A 26643-nucleotide genomic window follows, 5' to 3' on the forward strand; every position below is an offset into this window, starting at 1 on the left:
GTGTGACCCAAAAAGGAAAAAAAAATTTTTTGAGGGGAGAGGTATAATACAAAGTTTCTTATATATATATATATATATTTTTTTTTTTTTAATTTGCCTCCCTCCCTGTAATTGTTGAAGTGTGGCTCTGTTCAGGGATCATTCCTGGTAGGCTCAGGTGACCATGTGGGATGCCAGGGATCGAATCCAGGTTGGCTGCAAGAGCCTTACCTGCTGCACTATCTCACCAGCCCAAGAGAGTTGTTCATACTGAAGTATGTAGCCTTCTGAACTGCTCAGGGCTTACTCCTGGCTGGGATGCGAACACCATATGTGGTGTGTAAGGAATAAGCCCTGAACACACTTGCCTTACTATGGTGCTCACTGGGGTCACATATCAGGTCAGAGTGTATGTACTCAGCCCCAGTGCTCACCACAGGCTCTGCATCCTTGTTGTACTGGACACATGCTATGAGTTCTGGTGGTAGTGTTCTCTGCCTGGGGGTTACACCTCATTCTTTCTTGTTGGAGGTGGGGAAAGACCACACCTGCCTATGCTCAGGGCTTCTGCCTGTGCATTCAGGGATCACTTATTGCCTCTTGGGGGATCATAGAGGGTCTGGGGATTGAACCCGGGTCAGCCACGTGGAAGGAAAACACCCTACCTGCTATGCTGTGGCTCTGGCCACATCATTTTCTGTTCTTTCTGGGGAGACTCTACCAAGCAACACGCGGGAGGCCATTCAGTGTTGGAGATCAGACTCGGCACCTCCATATGCCAGGCATGCATCCCAGCACGGAACCATGTCGCTGGCGCTCATTCTTGCCGTTTTTCCTCAGATGACCTCTGAGGTCTGCCCACGGTCGCCCAGCTGCTTGGTGGCAGAGCTGGAATTTGAACTTGCCTGTCTCGGCCAATTCCTATAATTTATGAAGGCTTGAGCAGGGTTTTTTTCATGTCTTAGCTTCGAGGGGCTCATAAATGCCATTTCTTGGAACAGACTTTTCTTATCTTAGGATCTTACCTGTGGGGTGATCTCATTAACTCTGAAGCCTTCTGTTGGGGAATTCTGACCCAGCAAACACAATTACTCAAACACAATGACGAAGTGATTTTTTTTTTAATGTAGGAGTACTGCTATTTATTCAGCCACTGATTGAATTGGGCATGAACTCCACCTTACTTTTTTTTTCATTTTTTATAATTTTATTTATTTAATCACCATGAGAGCAGTTAGAAAGCTTTCGGGTTTAAGTCTCGGTCATACAATAAAACATCCGTATTTCACAAGTGCCCATTCTCCACCACCAAAAACTTCAGTGTTCCCCCATCCCACACCCTCCCCCTGCCTGTGGAGCAGATGATTTTCACATTACTCTCTCTCTACTTTGATCACATTCAATAGTTTGACACCAGACCCACCATTATTACTTGGAATTTTACCCCAACACTCAGATCTGCTGAAAAGGCAACAGTAGACAATTTGTTTTCTATTGCTGGTTAAGAATAACATGATGTCGCGTGGCTGCAGTAGTGGCTGCGCGATTTTGAAATTCTGAAATTTAAACACTTAAATCTGGAGGGATTTCTGCCAAAACCTGCTGGGTTCCAAGATTAGTTCCTGAGTCTCTGGGATCATGGCCATTAAGCAGCTTGATCAGGAGCCAGAGAGGCTGTTCATGGGCGGCGACTCGTGGTCTCGTTGGGGTGGGGAGGAAAGGGCTGATTCCACCCCCATCCCGTGAGGCCCCATGTGTCTTGTCACTGAGGGCCCAAACCTGACTGTCTAGTGGCCTCTGGAGGATGGTGGCCACTGAGCCGCCTAGAGGGAGCAGGCAGAGGGACAACACCCTTTCCCCCTGGGGTGGCCCGATGACAGTAACTGACTGTGGGTTCCGGATGCATTTCTTCCAAAAGCCACTGGGTTCTGAGATTTGTTTCTGAGTTTCTGGGATCATGGCCGTTAAGCAGCTTGATCAGGAGCCAGAGAGGCTGTTCATGGGTGGTAACTCGGGGTCTCTTTGGGGTGGGGAGGAAAGGGCCAGCTCCACCCCCATCCCGTGAGGCCTCATGTGTCTTATCACTGAGCAACCAAACATGACTGTCCAGTGGCCTCTGGAGGATGGCGGCCATCCGGGCCGCCAGGGGGAATAGGCCAAGGCACGAAACCTATTCCCACCTGGGTTAGCTCAGTGCCAGTAACCTACTGTAGGGACTGGATGCATTTCTGCTAAAAACCATTGGGTATCGAGATTTGTTTCTGAGTCTCTGGGATCATGGCCATTAAGCAGTTCAATCAGGAACCAGAGAGGCCGTGCCTCCAATTATATAACTGTTCCCGAGGTGACTTGTGAGTGTGTCTCCCACATACCTAATTTTTGGCCATTTACTTTCTTGGTAAATTTTGCCCCAAGTTTTTGGGGTCTGGCCAAAGGCACATCAGCAATTTTGAGGTATCTGGAAGTCTGAAGGCGCCATCAGGCTGCTGATGCACTTGGCACACAGGTACAGATTGACCTGCTGAAGGCACCCTATCCCCGAATGATGAAGTGATTTAATCAAATATTAAAATCTGGCCTGGTGAGAATGGTAAAGACCTTGCATACAACTACAGCAGCCGGAACCCTGGTTCACATCCCCTGAGCACTGCCACGTGTGACTCCAAAACCCAAAAAGAAAAGACTGAATGGCACAACAGCTGTCACCAAGCCTATGGCGGGACTCCACCTCACAACAGAGCTCCACAGAGATGTCAATTGCCTAAAGTTTTGGGTACACTGGTTTGTTGGGCTGAGAATGCCAGACCTTCTTGGAGTTGGGTTGGGGTCCTCAGGAAGCCCTGGCACATTCCACCACCACTGCCATGTAAGCTGACTGCCCAGTTAAATATTCTGGATTTTCTGGACAGCCCAGCATCTCCAAATGTAACACAGAAGCAAACTAACTTCAATAAACAAAAACTAGAATCTCAGCTAGCAACAATAGCTTAGTAAACCCTCAGACAGGGGCCTAATGTTTACCCTTGGTGAAATTAATTTTCACAAGTTTTCTTTTACTGGAAGTTTTTTTTTTTTGATAATTCCATTAGCTACTTAGTGGTAACAAGCAATATGAAATAAGTTATTTTTGGGCCTGCTTATGGGGGCAAGCTCGAGGGGTGGTTGGGAAAGAAGGTGACGGTGGTGGTGGCATTGGATTGGAATATTGAATGCCTGTAACAAGTACATCATGAACATCTTTGTAAAACAGTGTTTAAAGGGATGGGAGGAGATACAATATGACTTAAAAATATTGTATCCCTTGAGCTGGAGACTGCATATGCTTCCCAGGGCACTGGGGGAATAAGCACTGACTACTGTTTGAGGTGCCCACCACCCCGCCACAGTGAAATATAAAGTGTTCCTGAGACGGCCCTGCCCCCTGCTAAACAAACTGAAGAAGCAGTGGGGACCCAGCAGTGCTCATTTTGCTTGTTGGTTCTGAAGCACAGAATGTGGCAGATGATCATTGCAGCCGTGTGCTTTTTCTACTAATTGAAGGTGAGATTTTATCTTCAATGGACCTTATGGATTCCGGTCTGATGTTGAGGTCTTTAATCCATTTTGATTTTACTTTCATGGTGTTAGGCAAAGATCTGAGCCCACTTTTTTTGCATGTAGCCATCCAGTTTTGCCAGCACAATTTGTTAAAGAGGCTTTCCTGGGTCCACTTCACATTTCTTGCTCCCTTGTCAAAGATTAGATGATCATATGTTTGGGGGGGAGATGTCAGTATATTCAACCCTGTTCCATTGGTCTGCAGCTCGGCCTTTGTTCCAGTACCATGCTGTTTTAATTATGACTCTTTGTAGTAGAGTTTGAAATTAGGGAGGTTGATTCCTCCCATTTTCTTTTTTTCCCAAGAATTGCTTTAGCTGTTCGTGGGGGCTTATTGTTCCATATGAATTTCAGGAGTGTTTGTTCCATTTCTTTGAAGAATGTCATGGGTATCTTTATAGGGATCACATTGAATTTGTACAGTGCTTTGGGAAGTATTGCCATTTTGATAATGTTAATTCTCCTGATCCATGATCAGGGGATATCTTTCCATTTTCGCGTGTCCTCTTTTATTTCCTGAAGTAGTGGTACTCGATCATTGTATAATTGAAGCCCACGCACAAAAATTTGTAAGTCTACAACTGTACTTCATGGTGTTTCACTAATAAAAATTAAAAAAAAAAAGAAGAAGATGAGATTCTAAACTAGTCAACTTTATTTCAGTGTCCCATGAACGTGGTGCTGGCCAGTGCCTGTGCCCAGAGGAGGGTTTGGGATGGGGCGACCCTGGATGCAGATGCTCAGCGGAGGCTTCGAGGTTTTTGAGTGAAGGGTGTGCTGACTTCACGCTGACCTTCTCACTGTTCCTTTAGCTTCTGACCCTTCTTCCTCTGTCAACCAGTGCTCAACTAACCCTAAGTCTGTTTTGTTCCATTTTAGTTAGAAGTACCAATACTAAAATGCTCATACTGTCTCAAGTATAGTGAGTTTGAGGATGAAATAGAAACGTAGAAAGAACCTTTCTATCTTTCCTGTTAAGCTTCTGCAATTAATCCAGCCAAAGGAAGCATTGTTAGGTTGGGGCTTCTCAAGGTCCCTGGTAGGTACAGCCCCAGAGGAAGTGAATGCAGCTATCATTCTGCACGCACACAGGAAGGGTAGGGTAGACTCGGGCTATTATTAAAATAAGGTGCTTTCTTCCAATGAGGTATCACTACAAGTTAAAGGCAAAAGAGAGTAGGTGGGCCCTCCTGTTCCAGGTACAAAGGGCTTGAGCCCGCATTACATCTATTCAAAGAATTTCAGGATCCGCTCTCCGATTCCAATGAAGTAGACACCTTGGGCAATGCCGAAGAGTGGAGCAATGACAAGGGCCCGGCAGCCTGCTCCCTTCATGAATGCAGATGGTCCCTCCTGCATCCAGACTTTCCTGAGGAGAAAGCAAGAGTGGTGAGCTGAGAGAGAGGAGCCCATGGTCAGCACCCTCCAGCACTGAGCCCTGCGAGGAGAGCAGGTGTTACGGCAGGGGTGTCATGCTGTGCCTGCCCATGCTCTGGTAGCAGCCTCTGGAATACACTCTAGCACTGTAGCACTGTCCTCCCATTGTTCATCGATTTGCTCGAGCGGGCCCAGTAACGTCTCCATCATGAGACTTGTTACTGTGTTTGGCATATCGAATACGTCATGGGGAGCTTGCCGGGCTTTGCTGTGTGGGTGAGATACTCTCAGTAGCTTGCTGGGCTCTTGAGAGGGGCAGAGGAATCGAACCCGGCTCGTCCGGGCTGGCTGCACGCAAGGCAAATGCCCTACCGCTGTGCTATTGCTCCAGCCCTGGAATATACTAACCCTGGACCATTTTCTTGATCTGACTGGAGTGGATGCTGCAGGGATGTGAGGGAGAGGAAAAGGCTTTCCGAACACGTTGCCTTTGTTGGGAGGTGAGGGGGAAAGGACAGATTCCCAAGGAGTTCAGAGTGATGTTTTCTAGGTCAGAGTCGGTGCAGGGCTGTGCTGCAGTTCTGGGTAGGGAGTGGGGGTGAGGGTCGGGGGCTCTCACCTTGCACAGTCAGTGATGCCGCTGTAACTCTCCTCACCCAGGCCTTTCTTCAGGGTTTGAATTCGAGTTTTCAAAACTGAATCGAGCAAAAGTTAAAATAAGTGGTGAACTTTTGTTCTTCAAACTAAAGCGACTGCGTTTTAGAACCACGTATATAAAACAATTCAGCTGTGGATGATCCGTCAGGTCTTCTTTATTTTGTGGTGGGGGGTACACCTAGCGGTTCTCAGGGATCACTCCTGGCAGTGGACCACATGTGCTGTGGAGGGTCCAAATCGGGTCGGCTGCACTCAGGGCAGCACCTTAACCCATGTGCTGTCTTCACCAGTGTCTGGGCCTCCGTTATAGAATGAAGGAATTAGAACCACACCATCCTTTAGGTTACTACTTCTGGGTTAGAGGAGTGGGGTGTAACCCCAAAGATTGAGAAGGTATTTTCACACTGTTTAGCTCCTGCCTTTAGCCTCGAGTTTTAAAAAATCAGTCGTCTTCGGGCCTAAGAGAGAGTACAGGGGTGAAGGCACTTGCTTTGCATGCAGCCAACGGCACTGTGTGGCTTTCCAAGTATCACCAAATGCCGTCCCGGGGGATCCTTCGTTTGATCTGGGAACCCCTGGCACCGCAGGGCCTGTGCAATGCCACATTCCTGGGCCCTTGCATTGAATGGCAGCAGAGAATTACTGGGAGGCTGGAGCACTGCTTGAGAAACCCCTTTCCCCCAGAAAAACAAAAACTCATCAGTATTGTTGACTGGGGACAGTATCTGTGAGGCAGGGAGCTCAGGCGGGAGGCCCTGCCTAGCATGTGTGAGGCATCAGGGTTGACTCCCAGCACCATAACTAAAAAGATTACTCAAAAAGGAAAGCATGAAACTTGGATCCATTTTTTCCCCCCTGAGGACCTTTGATAAGCTTTTGTTAGTGGCCAAGGGGTTCTTCACCAAGATGGTTTTTAGGTTTCATCTCTACTCCGAACGCGTGGAATTACTGTCTATCCTGCAGTTAACGAGACATGCTTCATCTATAAAGCAACTCAGCTCTTGAGGCCCCTTCGTCCCTCTGCACTTACCATCCAGAGGTGTTACTATGACTGCGGCCAGGGAGCCAGCCACACAGCCCGATGCGAAGGAATGGGCAAAGGAAGCCTTCCCTGTCAGCTCGCTGTAGCCGAGGTTATTCAGGTTGGCAAAGAGCGGAAAGTAGACGATGGAGAAGGGAATGTCCCTGCAGAAGAGGAGGAAGAAGTCCTGAGCTAGGCTGCATCTCTGAGGCTTCCCCCAGCAGTCAGAATTTTTTCATGAGTAACTGTCTCATCAGACCGGCCATAGACAGAACCACAATTCCTTCTCTGGGCCCCCCCATGTATATGGCAAGAGACCACCTAAGAGTCCTACCAGCAAATGCAGCTGCTTACTAAGAAACCAGCCGGGGATTCAAAGACTGAAAATGTTCTAGAAAAGGAGGCAGGGTAAAAGCTGAGCTAGTGAGGTGTGAGTGGTGGGCAGGCCATGCGGCTCCTGGGTCAGTTTCCCAGATGAGAGCAGACAACCTGCCCGGGGTGCCTCTCCGGTGTGCCATGTTCCTGGCCACACACGAGAACACATGGGTCCGTCTGCCATTTGGTAACCCATGACCATATGCCTCTGGCCTCTCAAATGCCCAGGTAATGGGGCGTGGACTTGGAGCAGCATAACGCTAGTTTTCCAGGCATCCACTCTGCAACCCTGCCCTATATCGGACCACGTCTGAAGCGTCAAGCACCACCACGTGTCAGAATGTACAAGCCAGGGTACAGCGGTGGTCGGAGGCAAGAATCCTGCTCCTCTCCATCTGGGTTGGGTGCAAAGCCTCACCTGAGGAGAGTGGCACCCAGCCCCGTGTAGAGACCAGCCAGGCCCCGGGTACGCAGCAGCTCCCAGGCAATGAGAGTAGCGGAGGGGCGCCGGTGGGTGGATGCCGAGCCGGTGGTGTAGGACCTGGAGGAGGAAGGCACTGAGGACGACCCCTGAGGAGGGGTGGCTGCAAGGACAAGAGACACCCCATTAGCACTCAGGCCCCCATTGGTGAGGGAACACGCACCGAGAGTGGTGTGCTACTCCCATTCCTATATCAGAACAAGGCTAAAGGCCAGACTAACACCAACCAACACTTGGAGGGCTAATCTTAGTCTTTAAATTTCAAAGATCATACCTGGTAGTGTACTCAGAGCTATTCCTGGCTTGGTGGTGGTGTGTGTGTGGGGGGGGGGGGGTTAGTTTGCTTGCTTGTGCTGAGGGACCACACGGGGCAGGGCATCAGACCCAGGCTTCCTCCCTGCAAAGCATGGCTCTACCTGTCATTTTAAATAATTCACAAGCCATAATTTGAAGCATTAAACATCTAATAAATAAAATGGAATTTTCCTCCCCTGAGTATATTCAATACAAGCATTTTAAATGTGGGTGCTTCCCGTTAATGCATTCAATGCACTGATTTGTGTAATTATTTTCCTAATTCTCAGAGTTTGACAAGGCTTTTCTAAATTATAGCTCTTGCCAGAAGGAAATTATTTCATGCCCTAATTCTGTTTGATAACCCAGGAGGGCAACATATCATACTAAGAAGTTCCTTATTGCGCTTTCTTTTTTTAATGCCCAAGATCAAACCTAGGGCCTTGTGAGACATCTATTCTATCACAGAGTCACATCCTGGTCCCTGCAGATAGTGTTTTTTTTTGTTATATTATTATTATTATTGGCCACCTGGAGATGCTCAGAGTTACTTCTAGCTTTGTGCTCAGGGATCATTCATGGAGGTGCTCAGGGACCCACATGGGGTGGTCAGGATTAAACCCTGGTCTAGGCAAGCAAGCATCCTACCCATTTTATGATCTCTCCAGCCCCAGATAATGTTGTATATTACTATTGGTGTGTTTGATTTGTACACACAGGTACTTGCCACAGACCATAGAAGAAAGTCACTAATGGGTCTGGGGAGATAGATCAAAGACAAGCAAAGCAGGCATGAACCTTCAAGTTCAATCTCCAGCACCACATGGCCTCTATGGCCCCAGCACCGATGGTCCTGAGCAGTCTAACCTCAGGCAGAGTATCGTCAAGTGGTCTGGGGAGAGGGGAAAGGGGAGGAAGAAAGCAGCTCATCAATAAACATTATTTCCCTAACTTCCTTCTTTGGAGGCGCACCACTCATCTCTTCACGTCCCTCCATTTTCTTTCTCTTTCCTGGTATTTGGACCAGGTGGTGCTCAGAGCTTACTCCTGGCTCTGAGCTCAGCAATAACTCCAATGGGGCCCAGGGATTGAACCTAGGTTGGATGTGTGTAAGGCAAGACCCGCCCCACTATACTCTTGCTTGACCCTGAATACAACTCTTTCTTGCAATTTTCTTTGCTTCAGGCTCATCTGATTCAGCCTGGTTCTGTCCCATTAGATTCTTGCAGAACACAAGCACACAGCTGATTTGAGGTTTACTGAGGACTTTGAAGGAAGGGACCCAGGTCTACTGAGGGTAGGAGTCCCAGATTTACTGAGGACTTTGCCAGATGGTATTATGTACATTACACCTTGGCATATTAATTGGATGGCAAAGTCTTGAGAAGCCTGTGTTCCATCACATAGGGCTGGCGCCCCTAAGATAGCCTGTCCTACTCTTACCTGGGTCCTACATCACTCTATATTTTTTTTATTAATTTTTATTAGTGAAACACCATGAGGTGCAGTTGTAGACTTACAATGTTTTGTGCTTGGGTTTCGATTATACAATGATCAAATACCCATCCCTCCACCAGTGCCCATTTTCCACCACCATGTATCCCAGTATTCCTCCCACCCCCATCTCCCCCATCCCAACTCTATATTTTTAAAAGGACTGGAATTGAGGAAAGACCCAAATTCTTCCATCGAAAACTAAAAGAATTGGAATTTCTTCCTCCATCCCACCAAGACCAACCCCCATTGTACAAAGATACAATACAATTTCCACTGGCTGACGTGTTCGTAATCAAAGTAATGACTTTGTAATCAAAGTAAAGCTTTATGGGGGAAAAAGCATAATGTCTGGGCTGTATGATAGACTTAAATAGGGTAAGCATTCTCTTTCATGCCAAATTAAGTTCCTTATTTCTGCTAGAAGTAGTATTGAAAGAGAGAATGGTGACCTTAAGAGAAAGACTTCTACTGACCTAAGAAGCTGATCAGAGCATAGTCAGTAAACCCCTGTAGAATGTGGGGAAGCCTATCCAGACCACAGCCTTTGTGGTCCCAGGTGAAGCTGATATAGGCTCACCCAAGCGCCCGGCGTCCTGCAGCTGAATCTTGAGCATTTCCATGGGACAGGTAACTACCACCTGGCATACTCCTGCTCCACATCCAGCTAGCATCTCCATCTTCAGATTCCGCTGTTTCCTATGGGACCAGTGACCATCTGTCATAAAACCAGCATGCCACACAGTCCAGCCCATCTACACTCCCCCTTACTAGCTGAGTCTTGCCATGCATGACTTACAGTCTGTCCCCATCAGCTACCACTCACCCACCTGGATAAAAAAAAAATCACTTGGCTCTTAGGCTATTCTCTTGTTTTGGTGAGGTGTTCCACACCTGGCGGTGCTCAGGATTTACTCCTAACTGTGCTTATAGGTCACTCCTGGTGGAGCTCAGAGACTATGTGCAGTGCTGGGAATCACTGAGGTCAGCTGCGTGCAATGCTTGTGCAAAGCATACCTCCTGTGCTTGCTCTCTGGCCCCACGGTTCTTCTCTTTATGAATAATGCACTGCACTGCACTCCCATTGTTCATTGACATCTCACAACAAATTGTGAGACTTGTTACTGTTTTTGGCATATCAAATACGTCATGGATAGCTTGCCAGGCTTTGCCATGAGGGTGAGATACTCTCGGTAGCTTGCCGGGCTCTCTGAGAGGGGTGGAGGAATTGAATGAGACTAAATTTTTTTTTTTTTTTTTGCTTTTTAGGTCACACCCGGTGTTGTGCAGGAGTTACTCCTGGTTCATGCACTCAGGAATTACTCCTGGCGGTGCTCTGGGGACATATGGGATGCTGGGAATCGAACCTAGGTCAGCTGTGTGCAAGGCAAACGCCCTACCTGCTGTGCTATTGCTCCAGCCCTGAGACTAAATTTTAAACAAGCTCCTATGGAGGTTAGCACCTACATAGAATTTGAAACCAGTATATTCCTGCCTACTGCAGGAATTTAACCTTGATTCCTTTAAGGAATTTGTTCTTAATTCCATTCCAGGGCAAAGGAAGGAGCAGAGTACCGGGATTGGTTTTTAAAAATTCATCAATTTTTAAAAATTGATGAATTTTACTGACCTCCATGAGGGAGGTTAGAGAAATGGTACAAGGTACAAGGGCATTTGCCTTGTACACAGCCGGCCCAGGTTCAATCCCCAGCATCCCCATAGGATCCCTGAGTTCCACACAGGAATAATTCCTGAGTGCAGAACCAGGAATAACCATAATAATAAAAACCATAATAATAAATAATAATAATAAAAACCATAATAAACATCATGGAGTGTGACTCCCCCCCCAAAAAACCACCCAAATCAGCAGGACTGGTGCATATATAGTATATAGAATATATATAGTATATTACAATATATGAAATAATATACTACAGCAGGTAAAGTGCTTGCCTTGCATGTGGCCCACCTGGGTTTGATCCCCAGCACCACATATGATACTGTGAGCACCACTGGGAGTGACCCCAAGCACCTCTGGGCATGACCCCAAAACAAAAACAAACAAAATCATCATCAGAATCAGAGACAGTGGTTCAGTAGTGCAGAATATGGCTTACGTTAGGACCTAGGTTCAGTCCCCTGAAACACTAAAAATAATTTTATCAGTGACCACTGTAGGAGTGATATCTGAGTGCAGAGGCAGGAATAAATCCTAAACACAGCTGCATGTAGCTCCCCCCCACACACACACACACTTAAAAAAAGCTAATTTGTCAGCAAATAAAATCATCCATGCACATGGGGATTAACTAAAATTTGACCAGGAAGTCAAGAATACCAATGGACAAAAAGATAATATCCTCATAAGTGGTGCCAGTATATTGGAAATGCACATGTGAATGAATAAAACTAGATACTTATACGATTCACAAAAATGAACTCAGTGAACTGAAAAGACCTAAGTATAAAACCTGAAATAATTAAAATCCTAAAAAGGTGCTGTCTTGCATGTGGTTGGCCCACGTTTGATCTCCAGCATCCCACATGGTCTCCTGAGTACCACCAAGAATGACCCCTGAACACAGAGCCAGGACTAAGCCCTGAGCACTGCCAAGTGTGCACCTACCCCTCCACATACACAAAAATACTCTTAAAAGAAGACAGGGGAAAAGCTCCTTGACAAGGGTCATCCAAGCATTGTACAAAAGCAAAAACAAATGGAATGAAAAGTTCAGATTAGAACACTCTGGAACCAGGAGATAGCATAACAGACTGAGCCATGCTTGGCATGCAGGAGGCCTGTGTTCCATCTCCAGCACTGCCAGGGGTGGCCCAGACCCTGAGCCCTGCTGGATGTGATCCAGAAACAACAAAAAAAGCTTCTTCACAGCTAAGGAAACCACCAACAAAACAAAAAGACTCCGTAGGGAATAAAAGGAAATATTTGCAAGTCAGCTATATGACAATGGATATTATATAATATCCAAAATATATAAAGAACTCACAAAATTCACCAAAAAACAACATAAGGAGCGATAGCACAGCGGTAGGGCGTTTGCCTTGCACGCAGCCAACATGGCCGACCCGAGTTCGATTCCTCCGCCCCTCTCAGAGCACCCGGCAAGCTACCGAGAGCATCTCGCCCGCACGGCAGAGCCTGGCAAGCCACCCGTGATGTATTCGATATGCCAAACACAGTAACAACAAAGTCTCCAATGGAGACATTACTGGGCCCGCTCGAGCAAATCGATGAACAACGAGAGGGGAAAAAAAAGAAAGAAAAGAAAAAAAGAAAAAAGACCTGCCTTTAAAATAAGTCCAAAGGGCGGGGGCCTGGGGACAGTGCTGCAGACTAGTGTGTGTTTTGCATGCATGAGGTCCAGTTTTAATTTCCAGTACTTCATAGCCCCCCAAGTACTGAGCAAGAAGTAGTCCCTGAGTACTGCTGGGTGTGGCGCAAAAATTAAAAAAAAAAAACTTAAATTTTCTGTTTTGGAGCCACACTTGAAGGTGCTCAGGGGTTTTTTTGACTTGGTGCTCAGGGGACCTCAAGGTGCAGGGGATCAAATTTGGGCCTCCCCAGCTTGCTGTGTCATCCCGATGTTCCTTGCTTTCCGTTTTCAGTTGTTTCAGTATGTCAGTTATATCAACAAACTGAAAAGGAATTCATCAAGTACTTTGATCATCTAGCTAAACTGCCAAGATTCACAGCTTTTCTCCCTTCACTTTTTTTTGGGGGGGTCACTCCTGGCTCTGCACTCAGGAATTACCCCTGATGGTGCTCAGGGGACCATATGGGATGCTGGGAATCGAACCCAGTTCAGCCGCATGCAATGCAAACGCCCTACCCGCTGTGCTATCGCTCCAGCCCCATGCCTTCACTCTCTATCTGCCAAAATTCAGAGTTTGGGTGTACATGTTTGTATATAGTCATATAAGCACAGGTGCCAACCTCTCCTGGCACCTCCCCTGACACTGAAGGATTTCTGGGACCCAAGCCTGCCCTTACCCATCTTCCATCAGAAACTGGCGGAAGAAGTCATTGGCAGCCAGCTTAATGGCCTTCTCTGGAGTCACCAAGGTCAGATTCACTGCAGCCCCTGGGAGGGAAAAATGAAGACGAAGCACTAAGGCCCTGGGCAGGAGCACCGATCCTCTGTGTTCTAGCAATGCAGAGTCTGGTGTCACTGTGTCACCTCTCTGTGGCCCCTGGGATGCTCACCTCGGTACATGCCAAAGAATCCCTCTGCCCGCGCCGTCTTCATCAGGCAATCGACCCTGGAAGCAAAGGCCAGGAACGGAGGTGGTGGTGAGAAGGGAACTGCATGGCATCTCCTCCCTCCCTGCACTGTGGGGTACACACCAGGCAGCCATTTGCCCCAAATCTACTTTAATACATGCACTCCCTAAAGAAACTGGGGAAAGGGGCCCGAGACGGCTCTGCAGGCTGACCGCATCCTTCGCACGTGGGAGGCAGGATCTGATGCCCAGCACCACAGGCCCCTGAGCGACTCCCAAGCACAAAGCTGGAAGGAGCCTCCCAGTGCCACCAGTGTGTCCCCAAAACCCAAATAAAAAGAAACCGTGGAAGGACTAGCTTCCATAGCCCTCCCCCCGGGTCCCTGCCGCCCTGCGCCCCTCGATCCCATGCCCACCTCCCCAGCACCTACATTCCTTTGTAGACATCTTTTCCTTGCTGGTTCTGCAGTCGAGTCTTGGCCAAGTCGATGGGAAACACACAGGTCACCCCCACGAGCCCCGCCACACCGCCATTGATGAGCTTTGCTGCAATACTGGACCGTGAAGAGGGAGGCCGGCAGGGAGGGAGAGAGACTTAGGGAACATGCGGGAGAGAGAACAGGACTCAAGAGTGCCGGGATGGACCCCCAGGTGTCCAGGAGCCTCTCCTCAGCCCAGAGTGGGAAGTTCCTGTCCGAGTCTCAGAACATGACTTTTTGCTCTAGTCGCTGCCAAAAACCTGTTTCTGGTTTGTAGCCAGATACAGAGAAGTTTTCAAGCAAACTACAGTTTTATTCCTGGTTTCAGGCTAGGCAGAACTCATTTAGAAGCATGGGACTTTGTTGTTGTTGTTGTTGTTGTTTTGGGTCACACCTGGCAATGCACAGGGGTTATTCCTGGCTCTGCACTCAGGAGTTACTCCTGGCAGTGCTCAGGGGACCATATGGGATGCTGGGAATCGAACCCGGGTTGGCTGCGTGCAAGGCAAACTCCCTACCCGCTATGCTATCTCTCCAGCCCCAGCATGGGACTTTTTGATCATGTTGAGTTAATCCTGTTGATTTAAGCAAATACATCTTTCTCCTTTTTTTCCCTCCGAGGTAAGACTCTCTGGAAGGGGCTTTGTGAAAATTAAATAAACTAATATATTTGGAGAGCCCGGCAAGGTACCGAGGGTATCTCGCCAGCTACCCATGAGGTATTCAATATGCCAAACACAATAACAACATAGTCTTACAATGGAGACATTACTGGGCCCACTGGAACAAATCGATGAACAACGGGGAGGACAGTGCTACAGTGCTAATATATTTGGTAAACAGTAACTACTTTTTGTACAAGCATCTCTGTTTCTGTCAAGGAGGGCTTCTACTTAGCAGGGCTTCTACTTAACACAGCCAGAGCTGGGGGGCTGGGACGAACAAACTGACCAAAAGTCAGATCTCTCAGCATTTGAAAGATAGAAAATGAAGGTTTCTAGAGAACTGTTCTCATCTTCCCACTCAGAGGCAGACTCTGAACAAAATATTTGAAAGGAGATTACCTCGAAGAGTAAGAGGAGATAATAGATTTTCCCACAATTGCCCGAAAGCAAGGGACTATGTGACAACAAACTAAATTGTAACTTAAATTTTGCTTCTGAGAAGATGCAGTTGAAACAATTTGCAACTGACACTTGGCCAAACCCCTTTCTAATCACCCACCAATGCGGAGGGTGAGCCACACAGGCCTGCCCTGGCCAGCACCTCAGCTGCTCCTTGGGCATCTGCAAGAGAAACTGAGTAATGTGCTGTTGACACAGCAACCCCCCGCCCCCACCCCACCCCGGCCCGAAACAGAGCCGACAGGCTGTCCCATCCAGAGTGTACCTCAAATCCTGGCTGGACATTTTGCAGGCAGTGAGGGCTGCTGGTGGGCGCACTCCTCAGGGGAGGTGGTCCTGGGCTGGCTGTGACGGAAGAAGGGCCTGTGGCCTTGGTCGGAGCCTGCGTTGGCAGAGCCGAAGAGCACAGTTTTCAGAAGAGTCGGCTCCAAAGCACCTTCCTGGCCAGTCCTGCAAGCCCCTGGGCTGCAGTTTCTCTGTAAAGTTTTGGGGGCAGCGTGTCCCTCTGTGGGAGCCTGAGACAGTGGGAAAATCTGCCCTGAAAACTCTGCTTCCTGCCGGTCCCGGAACTTTCAGGCATGGAGAGTCAAGTCGGAAAAGGGGTCAGGAGAGGGGAACAGCCCAAACTCAATCTCCTAGAGAGGAGTTTGGTCACATTTTGGGGTGTCGCATGGGGAAGGGGCACGGGGCAGTAACAAGAGAAGTTGCTGCTGTGGAATGAGAGGGATTTGGGGGGGACTTTCTATGGTCTGGAGACCCTCCTAGTGGCTGGGAGAGGTTCCAAGGCTGGGCTGTACGCCTTGTATGTGGGAGCCCTGCATCTGTTTTGTTTCGTTTTGTCTTTTTTCTTTTTGAGTCACACCTGACGATGCTCAGGGGTTTCTCCTGGCTCTGCACTCAGGAATTACTCCTGGTTGTGCTTGGGGGACCCTATAGAATGCTGGGAATCGAACCAGGGTCATCCGTGTGCAAGGCAAACGCCCTACCCGCTGTGCTATTGCTCCAGCCCGGGAGCCCTGGATTTCATCCTCCACCGAGCACAGTTCCCTGAGCACCACTGGGAGTGGCCCTACAACCAAATACCAAACAAAAGACGACAGACAAATCCTTGAAATGTTTTAAAGTTCCTTTCCAATTCTATGTTTGTTTGCTTTTCGGAGGGGAGTGTCGGGCCACACGCAGCAGTGCTCAGGGTTTACTCCTGGTTTTGTGCTCAGGGATCACTCCTGGTAATGCTTGGGGGACCATATGTGGTGTCAGGGAAGGAACCCGGTTAGCCATATTCAAGGCAAGCACCCTACTTATAGTAATATGTCTCTGGCCTCTCAACTAGAGTTTTGAGTAGCACGGTGACATGCTGGGACAGAACTATTCTTTTTCTTTTTAATTAAATTTTTTTATTAGTGAAACACCATGAGGTGCAGTTGTAGACTTACAAACTTTCGTGCTTGGGTTTTAGTTATACAATGATCGAGTACCCATCCCTCCACCAGTGCCCATTCTCCACCACCAATGATCCTAGTAGCCCTCCCACCCCCACACCCTATCCCCCCACCTCTGTGGCAGGTCATTCCCTTTTGCTCACTCTTTCCTTCAGGGTCTTGTAGTTTGCAATAGAGCATTGAGTGGCCGTAGTGTTTGGTCTATATTCTACTTTCAGCACACATCTTGCATACCGAGTGAGTCCTCCAAATGTCCTTTACTTGGTGTTCCCTTCTCTATCTGAGCTGCCTTTTTCCCCAGCATGTGCTGCCGGCTTCCAAGCCTTGGAGCAGACCTCCTGGTACTTATCTACTATTCTTGGGAGTTTGACTCCCATTTTGTTACTTTATCTTCCCCAGATGAGTGCAGTATTTCTATGTCTGTCCCTCTCTTTCTGGCTCATTTCACTTAGCATGATACTTTCCATGTAGAACCACTTGTATGTAAATTTCATGACTTAATCTTTTCTAACAGCTGCATAGTATTCCATTGTGTAGATGTACCAAAGTTTCTTTAACCAGTCATCTGTTCTCGGGCACTAGGGTTTTTTTTTTTTTCAAATTTTGGCTATTGTGAACAGTGCAGCAATGAACATAGAAAAGCAGATGTCATTTCGACTGTACTTTTTTGCCAGAACAAGAAACAACAGCAGGGACTAGTGACATAGGACAGTGGGTAAAGCACTTGCCTTGCACACAGTTGATGCTAATTCTCTCCTGAGCACCACCAGGTATGACCCCCAAACAAAAACAAAAGAGGGAGACAAAGAAAAAAAAGAAAGGGAAATGAAGCACTACATCGGGAAGAGAAATGAAAGATGAGCTCTATCCTTGTCTTGGGAGTCTGTGCCAATAAACACAACTGTCAGTGAAGTAGGTCATTATTTTTTAACTCACTAGAACTGGTGATTTTTTTAAAAAAAATTGGGGTCCATAGCTGGCAGTTCTCAGGGCTTACTCCTGGCCCGGTGCTCAAGGATCACACCTGTTGGTACTTGCGGGAACATACTGGGTGCCGGGAATTGACTCTGGTTAATGACATGCAAGGCAAATGCCCTACCTACTCTACCTACTGTACTATTGCTCCAGCCCCAATAAATTGTACATCTTGTCATGGAACTGAGTAAGTCCATTGGGGACTGGGTAGGAAGCTGGCAGTTCTTAGGAATTAATATTCGCAACAACGCAAAACCAAACGAAGAAAAAAACAAAAACTAACTCAACCATGTGCCTTTAAAAGTTGGATGTGGTGGGAAAATGTCAGGATTTTAAAGTGTGTTGGCTGTTGTAAAAACAAACAAAAAATAGAAAGGAATTAAACAAAAAAAATAGAACCGTAAAAAGGGAGGAAAGGAAAAATAAAGTAAAAAAGTGTGTTGGCTGTTGTTTGAGAGATTGATATATTGTTATGAGAGAAAGATATGCTGTAATTCCAGGTACCTTAACAATTGATACGAAACAATAGGATATATATGAACATCTTTTTCCTGTTTGGAAAAAGAGCCATATGTGGTGCTGGGGATCAAACGAGTTGGCTGCATGTTAAGGCAAATGTCTTACTATCTCTCCAGCACCCCGCTTTTTTTTTTAATGTAGGAGTACTGCTATTTATTCAGCTACATTGATTAGGCTGATTGAATTGGGCATGAACTCCATCTTACTTTTTTTTTTCATTTTTTATAATTTTATTTATTGAATCATCGTGAGAGCAGTTACAAAGCTTTCGGGCCTAAGTCTTGGTCATACAATGAAACACCCATACCTTCACCAGTGCCCATTCTCTACCACCAAAAACCCCAGTATACCCCCATCCCACACCCTCCCTCTGCCTGTGGGGCAGATGATTTCCACATTACTCACTCTCTACTTTGATCACATTCAAGATTCTGACACCAGACCCACCATTATTATTTGGAATTTTACCCCAACACTCAGATCTGCCGAAAAGGCAACAGTAGACAATTTGTTTTCTATTGCTGGCTATGAATAACATATGATGTTGCGCGGCTGCTGTAGTGGCCGCACGATTTTGAAATTCTGAAACCCCAAGAATTAAATCTGGAGGGATTTCTGCCAAAAGCTGCTGGTTTCGAGATTTGTTTCTGAGTCTCTGGGATCATGGCTGTTAAGCAGCTTGATCAGGAGCCAGAGAGGCCGTTCGTGGGTGGTGACTCTGGGTCTCATTAGGACCCGGAGGAAAGGGCTGGCTCTACCCCCATCCCATGAGGCCCCATGTGTCTCATCACTGCGGGCCCAAACCTGACTGTCCAGTGGCCTCTGGAGGATGGTGGCCACCGGGCCGCCAGGGGAACAGACCAAGGCACGAAACCTATTCCCACCTGGGTTGGCCCAGCGCTGGTAACCTACTGCAGGGACCAGACACATTTCTACCAAAAGCCGTTGGGTTTTGAGATTTGTCAGGAGTACTGTTCTTTATTCAGCCATTGATTAAGCTGATTGAATTGGGCATGAACTCCACGTTAGTTTTTTTTTTTAATTGACTCTCCGTGAGATACAGTTACAAAGCTCTCATGTCCGAGACTCAGCCGTACAATGATTGAACACCTATTCCTCCACCAAGTCACACTTTCCACCACCAGCGTCCCCAGTATATCCCACCCCATCCCAGTCCTCGCCCTGCCTCCATGGCAGACAATTTCCCCAGTACTCTCTCTCTACTTTTGGGCATTATGTTTTGCTCGAATTTTCCCACCACCACTCAAGCCTGCCTGCCAGGGGCAGATGCTAGATCATCTGCTGTCCCTTGCTCATTTTGACTATCTTGGGTGCCGTGGCCACGTGCTTCTGGGATCCTAGATTGTAAATGGTTGGGTTCCGGAGACATTTCTGTAGGGCACTAATCCATCTTGGGATTCAATTGGGCGTCTCTGGGCCAGGGCTGTTGGTGCACTAAGATGACACCAGGAGGCACATTGTGGGTATGATAGTCAGACCAACAAGCAGGCAGGGAGCTGGGGAGGGACAGTCCATTGCCTCTGCTGCCATGTGGCATGGAGATCTAATCCTGGACCTGCATACCTGGGCCTTGCTTGTGGAAGCTCATGGTGACCGGAATTCCATCTAGAGCAGGCAGAGAGTGCATACCTGCTCCATTTGGGGTGCCCCGGTGAAAATGGCTCGGTATGGAGCCTGGAGAGATCTCCGGCTCTGTGGTGCCTTCTGGGACTGGCTGCTGTGTCTCTGGACCAGGGCTGTTGGTGCACTAAGATGGCGCCCGGAGGCACATTGTGGGGGTAACAACCAGGCTGATAAGTGGGCAGAGAGCCATGAAGGGACAGCCTGGCACCTCTGCCTCCACGCAACATGGACATTTAGTTCTGAAATCTGCATACCTGGGCCTTGCTTGTGGAAGCTCCTGGTTGCTGGGATTCCATCTGGAGCAGGCAACCAACCATCCCATCTTTTTTGTTTGTTTGTTTTTCTTTTTTTTTTTTTGCTTTTTGGGTCACACCCAGCAGTGCTCAGGAGTTATTCCTGGTCCATGCACTCAGGAATTGCTCCTGGCTGTGCTCAGGGGACCATATGGGGTGCTGAGAATCGAACCTGTGTTGGCCATGTTGGCTGCGTGCAAGGCAAACGCCCTACCCGCTGCGCTATCTCTCTAGCCCCAACCATCCCATCTTTTATGTTTGTTTTTGGGCCACATTCAGTGGTGTATGTGTGTGCTGTGGGGGTAGGGTGGTGCTGGTGAGAGTGATTGGAGCCAGGAGTCCCTTATTGCGCAGCATACTCTCAGCCCTTCAAACCATCTTCCCAACCCCAGGAAACACTTTTTGTTTGAAGTCAGAAAACCAAAGTAATTGAGAATCTTAGTGCCAGAGAGTTCGCAGAGGGATTAAGGCACATGCTTTGCATGGTGTCTGACTCTGTCCAATCCTGAGCACAATGTGGTTCCCTAAGCATCATGGGGTGCAGCCCTGAAAGCTCTGGAGCAGGGCCAGGATGGTCTGGGTAACTCTGTAACCTGAGCAGCATCACATCCTTAAGCCCTAGAATTGACCCACTGGTCCACTGGTTGAGAATCATGAGAGGACCCATTGCAGGGTCCCTGAACACTGCTTGGGAGCACCCCCACAAAACACAAAACAAAACAAAACAAAACAAAACAAAACAGAACGGGAAACCATAACAAAATGTAGTTGAAAATCCTACAGCTGCCCTGATATTTCTGAGATGGAATAGTTTCTTTGGCTTGGATTGGATTTTGGTTTTGGTGGCAAACTTGGCAGTGCTCTGGGGAGCCTGCCTTCCTCAATAGTGGTCAGGGATTGAGCCTCTGGCCTCGAACATGCAAGGTGGACGCACTACTGCAGAGTCACGAGTTATCAAGGTTTTAAAGGAATCATATTTTAAAAAAAGATTCAGAATTTGGTGGTAGGGTTCATGATTGCTCAACCCCACAGTAATCCACTGAGGGTCATACTTGGGTGAATACTAGGCAGCAGGGATAGAGCTGGGAACAAAAACAACTTAAAATTCTTGGGGCCAGAATGATATTACAGTGGAGAAGGTAGTTGCCTTGCACAAGGTCGACCGGGGTTTGATCCCCAGCATCCCTAATGGTCCCAGAGCCCACCAGGAATGATCCCTGAAGTACAGAGCCCTTAGCTCTTCCCCCAAACAAAACAAACCAACAGACAAAGGATCCATTGCCTCCTATCACAGTTTTCTCCTCCTGCAATCCTGCACGAGGGGGATATGTTTGAGGAAGAAGGCCACAAAGTAACTATGTTGACTGACCAAGAAGCTCACATCGTTCACTGGCGAAGAATTTAGTAAGCAAAAGTCACACTAAAATCTTCACCTTGGGGCTGGAGAGATAGCACAGCTGGTAGGGTGTTTGCCTTGCACGCGGCCGACCCAGGTTCGATTCCCAGCATCCCATATGGTCCCCTGAGCACCGCCAGGAGTAACTCCTGAGTGCAGAGCCAGGAGTAACCCTTGTGCATCGCCAGGTGTGACCCAAAAAGAAAAAAAAAAGAAAAAAAATAAAATCTTCACCTTGGCAAAGTGTGCTCTATGCTTTGGACTGTTAGACAACAGATAATATTCTTTCTACCTTATTTTCTAGAAGTAATTTGTAAGAAAAAAAAAACCAAAAACAAACCCAGAGTACTAGATTGGAAATATTGTAATAAAACTAACCATTTAAACACTGATGTTTGGGTTTGGGCTGTAGCCCAAACTACAGGGTGAGGTGCTTGCCTTACAGTGGCCTCACATGCAACTGACTCTGGGTGATCCCTGGCACCACATGGTGCCCCGAACTCTGCCAAGAGTAACTCCAGAGTTGGGAGCACTGAGTTGGGAGTAGCCACAAGCACTGCCAGATTTCCCCAAATATACACAGGGCTACAGAATCTCTGGAATTCCCTGGGACCAAAGAAGAGGGCAAGACATGTATTTTAAACATTTCAGTATGTGGGAGAATGGGTAGGTCAGGGAAGGGGACCACGATGACAGTGACGGGGAAAGTGGCCACTCTGGGGCCTGGGCGCTGGGCCACACTCAGACCTCTGATGTATGTGTATGTGATGTATGTGTACAGCAGCTAGGGCATTTGCCATGCATGCAGCTGACCTGGGCCAACCCGGGACTGACCCGGGTTCCGTCTCTGGCATCCCATAGGGTCCCACGCACTACCAGGAGTGATTCCTGCGTGCAGAGCCAGGAGTAACCCCTGAGCATCGCCAGGTGTGACCCAAAAAGCCAAAAGAAAAAAAAAAGAAAGTGGTCACTCTAGATGAGGACTAAGTGCTGAAAGGAGGTCAAGTGACATGTATGATGCCCTTTCAGCAATAATACTGCAAACCACAGTACCTAAAAGAAAAAGGGAAAATAAAAGCCTCTTCACAAAAGGCAGGCTCGGGGTGGGGGTGGGGGAGCAGGGACAGAGGTGCAGGGTTGGGGTGGAAAGGAAACTGGGGACATTGGTGGAGGGAAGGGAAAACTGGTGGAGGGAATAGCTTGAACATCGGAACTCTGAAATCATAAACAACTTTGTAATTCAGTTAAAAAATCTTGGTGTGAGGGGCCAGAGCCATAGTACAGCAGACAGGATGCTTGTATGGAAGGAATCTGCATGGGAAATGGTATGTTTATTCATCTCAGGCACCCATGGGTGTGCAATAGGGAGCTCCCTCCATCTCTGGCATCTCTTCGCTCCTTCTAGGAATCTCCTCACCCCTTCACCAGGTTGCAGTGGAGACTTCCACATTCGTGAAAGCTGACGCCAGGCCTGGAAGTGCAGACTCAGTGGTAGAGCACACGCCTTATTTTGGAGAATACAACCAGAGGTGTTCAGAGGTCACTTCTGGTGATGCTTGGGGGACCATGTGGTGTCAGGTCCCCAATGCAAAGCTTGGGCTCCAGTCCTCCATTTGATTCTGTTTTTTTCTTTTTGGGTCACATCCGGCGATGCACAGGGGTTACTCCTGGCGCATACACTCAGAAATTACTCCTGGCGGTGCTTGGGGGACCATATGGAATGCTGGAAATCGAACCCGGGTCGGCCACATGCAAGGCAAACGCCCTACCCACTGTGCTATTGCTCAGTCCCCTCCGTTTGATTCTTCTTTGAGAGCCACCCCTGGCAATGCTGAGGGGCTACTCCTAGCTTGGTGCTTAGGCATTGATCCTGGCACCCCATGGTGCTGGGGACCAACCCCCAGGACTGTGGTATAGGGGGATGAACCCCAGGCTTCTCTATGCAGAATGTCTGCTCCATCCCCTGCAGCCCTCTCCTGCCCACTCTAGGTTCTTAACCCTGGGTGAAGACTGTCTTCAAATGCCCTTCGAGTGAGCTGAATCACTGTCTGAAGCAAGTTGGCTTTCTTTTCTGTAACACAGTAATGGAAGTCCCTATCTTATACAAAAAATCGTATTACTAATAAAAAACACCCTCGATTCTATTAACTGGAGCATCTTGGGTTGGGCTGCATATAGGTTCGGAGCCATGGATGGTCATGCCAGGTGAGCCTGGGCTGTCACAGGTCTTGCAGAGTGCGAACGTTCCCCAGGACAGGAGGCCGGGTGGAAGGCAGGTGCCGAGGAGCCCTGAAGGAGAATGTGGGCCTGAAGGTCCAGAGGACAAGATGGGCATGAAGACACTGGGGACGGCAGAATAATCTGTACCTCCCCTCCTCAAATTAAGCAAAGCATTTCCAGATTGGATGCTGAAGGAAGTAAGGAAACATTTGCCTGTGTTAAGTGGGAAACTGCCACGGGAAATGTGGTCTGGGACAAGGAGCCTGGAAGGATGGGCCGAGGAGGGAAATTGCCAGGTGGGCAGGGACTGGAGAGGGGAGATTCGGGTGGGGGAGAGGGAACCAGGGCCAGCGGGGAAGAGCTTGTCTGGTCTGGGTGACGCTCCCTGGTGACGCTCTGTGGGTGGTACTCTGGATCCCACGTGGTGCTGGACACTGAGCCCAGGGTCTGCGCATGTGCTTTTCCCCTCGCCTCAGGAAAGAACTTTTATTTTTTTATTACTTATTTATTTGCTTTTTGAGTCACACCCAGCAATGCTCAGGGGTTACTCCTGGCTCTGCACTCAGGAATCACTCCTGGCGGTGTTCAGGCAACCATATGGGATGCTGGGAATCGAACCCGCGTTGGCTGTGTGCAAGGCAAACGCCCTCCCCACTGTGCTATTGCTCCCGCCCCAGCTCCAGCCCCAGGAAAGAACTTTTTTTTTTTGGCTTTTTGGGTCACACCCGGCGCTGCACAGGGGTACCCCTGGTTCTTGCACTCAGGAATTACTCCTGGCGGTGCTCAGGGGACTATATGGGATGCTGGGAATCGAACCTAGGTTGGCTGCGTGCAAGGCAAACGCCCTACCTGCTGTGCTATCGCTCCATCCCCAGGAAAGACTTTTAAAAGATACAAGAGGCAGGACTTGGTGAAAGGCATCAATTCCTCCACATCTGAGGGGCTGAGGAAGGAGAAAGGCAAGTGCAGAGAAGCCATAGAGGCTGGCAAGGAGGGAGACAGTCGGGCTGTAGCCTGGGCTTCTCCAGACTCTGAGAAGGCCCGGGGAGGGGGGATAGGGGGAAGGGTCGTTCAGCTCCAGAAACTGGGGGTAGCCCGTGGGGGGTCTTGCATCCCCTAGGCTGCCCACTATTCCCACTGCAGTCTATTCTGCAAATGATGGGCGGGCAGTGGTCTTGCGGCTGGTCACTCAACTGCAGGCCGGGGCTGCTCAGGCCTCTCCCTAACACCGAAAGGAATGCCTGCCAGGGTCCGAGGCCCAGCTCTGTGGTTTGACTTCAACTACACACTTGGGGTTTGGTCCCTAGCTACACACAGAAACACTTTTCCTAATAATCCATTTTGACTATATTTTACAAAAATACTGATCGGAAATGGACTGAGGAGAACACAAGTTCTTTCATCACAGGCAGAGAATCGCTGAATCACAGCCTGTTTCTCCTCACTAGCTTCATCCCACTAGTGTCACCTCCGCCCTGCGTATCCACAGCCTCACTGTCCCCGGCCCGACTCCCCTCAGCCCTGTTCTCCACACAGGGGCGAGGAGACAGCCAGGTGGGCCCAGCCGGCAGCCCCTGGAGCGTGTCTCCACCTGGCTGTGTCCCCAGCGCCACGTCAGTCTCTTGCGTCTAAGTCTCGCACACGCTGTCCCCGGCAGCCAGGACACTCTTTCCCCATCTCTCACCTTGGCGGGGATCCCTCTTCGGTGCGCCCACGAATTCCCAGCTGCAGTTCTTACCTTCCTCCATCTCCATCCCAACCACAAGCTGCCCAGGAGAGAGGGGTGTCAGCCCCGCGCTGGCCCCATGGCAGCCCAGATGGGGCTGAACTTGTTCAGGCTTCTGCTTGGGAGATGGGCTGGGAACCGTCCGCGGGCTTGCTCCTCCACATTGCGAGAAGGACCCAGCGTGAGGACCACCCCTTCCCTCTTCTGAAGCGCAAACAGGCCGTGCCGAGCGGGGGGCCATCTCTGAGGCTACCCGCCCCCCCAAAGCACCCCAATTCCAGGCCTATGCTGCTCAAGCAAGCGAAGGACAACCCTGCCCCTGGCTGCTCCCACCCCTTCTGAACCTGTGTCCGAAGACCCATCAGACCTTTTCCTGCCACTGCTCCGCTGGGCCAGAGAGACACTTACCTGCTCTCTGCGAGGAACTGCTGCCTCTGCCAGACGCAGTCGTGGGTCAGTGGGGGAACTGCAGGAAAGGCGGGTGTACAGTCCTATTTGTTACTGTCCTCTCTCATGCCCCTCAGTCCTTTCACAGGAGAGAAGAAGCAGAGAAGCACCAAGCACCCGGCCTCTACCCCCGGTTTCAGAAGGAAAAGCCCAAGTGCTACCGTGCACCCAGCCAAACCGGGGAGCAGCGGGCACTCCTCCCCAGGGGGCCTGAGGCTGCTGCAGTCACTGGGCCCAAGAGAGCGGCTCAGGGCAGCTTGGGGGTGGTACAGGGGTCACCTCCCGCTGAGACTGAGGTCAGGGGGCAGAGCAAACACTGAAATCAATGCAGTGAGACTGCAGCCAGCAGTGGCCTCTCAGACTCCGCTCTCCTGGTTGCAGCTCGCTGAGATTTGCCTGCCAGTGTTTTCAGTGGTCTGGAAGGCATCTGCTCTGCAGGCCAACTTTGGTCCACATTCGCACAGCACCTGTGGGAAGGCTGGTGTTCACTTGGCAGCTCCCAACAGACAGGAATTTAGAAGCAGGCCAGGGAGGTAGTTGAAAGGGCGCTGGAGATCCTGGGCGTGGCATTAACGTGGTCAAGCCACCCTTCCCGGGGACATGGGTCTCCCGGCAGCCAGGGAACTCGAACAGAGCTTGTTCACACGCTCCTCACTCTGCAGCCTGGTGTGGGTGGACATGAACGAGCCTCAGGCTTTCTGAAGGCACCCTGCACACCTGCCCAGAGCCTAAGGAGGGCCCCTTGGGAGAGCAGGGGCAGGGAGTGACCCGTAGAGGGGGGTGATCTATCTGCTTTATAGGGTTACTATGAAGAGCAAGTGAGACGATAAAGTAGCTTCGCTTCTGTATGTGTTTGAACCT

At 49.0% G+C, this 26643-nt stretch overlaps 1 protein-coding gene across 1 annotated transcript; it reads right to left on the reverse strand.

Annotated features, from left to right (window-relative positions):
• Positions 1–1176: 1176 nt before the first annotated feature.
• Positions 1177–25982, reverse strand: SLC25A18 (solute carrier family 25 member 18). Its single transcript, XM_056120277.1, has 10 exons — positions 25744–25982; positions 15386–15502; positions 13949–14071; positions 13501–13556; positions 13288–13378; positions 9856–9974; positions 7425–7590; positions 6641–6795; positions 5573–5648; positions 1177–4945 (listed from the first exon to the last, which is right to left on the reverse strand). The coding sequence occupies exons 2-10, from the start codon at positions 15403–15405 to the stop codon at positions 4804–4806; spliced, it is 948 nt and encodes a 315-aa protein (XP_055976252.1). The 5' UTR covers positions 15406–15502; positions 25744–25982; the 3' UTR covers positions 1177–4803.
• Between the last annotated feature and the right edge of the window lie 661 nt (positions 25983–26643).

Source organism: Sorex fumeus, unplaced genomic scaffold (genome assembly GCF_029834395.1).
Source record: "Sorex fumeus unplaced genomic scaffold, SorFum_2.1 ptg000042l, whole genome shotgun sequence".
NCBI classification, from domain to species: domain Eukaryota; kingdom Metazoa; phylum Chordata; class Mammalia; order Eulipotyphla; family Soricidae; genus Sorex; species Sorex fumeus.

Excerpts from the sequence above, each read along its gene's own strand:
- SLC25A18 (XM_056120277.1), bottom strand. The coding sequence starts at position 15,405 with ATGTCCAGCCAGGATTTGAG. Across the intron at positions 13,379-13,500 it reads ATTCTTTGGCATGTACCGAG|GGGCTGCAGTGAATCTGACC; the intron begins GTGAGCATCCCA and ends TTTCCCTCCCAG. Across the intron at positions 7,591-9,855 it reads GCAGGACGCCGGGCGCTTGG|CCACCCCTCCTCAGGGGTCG; the intron begins GTGAGCCTATAT and ends TTGTCCTTGCAG.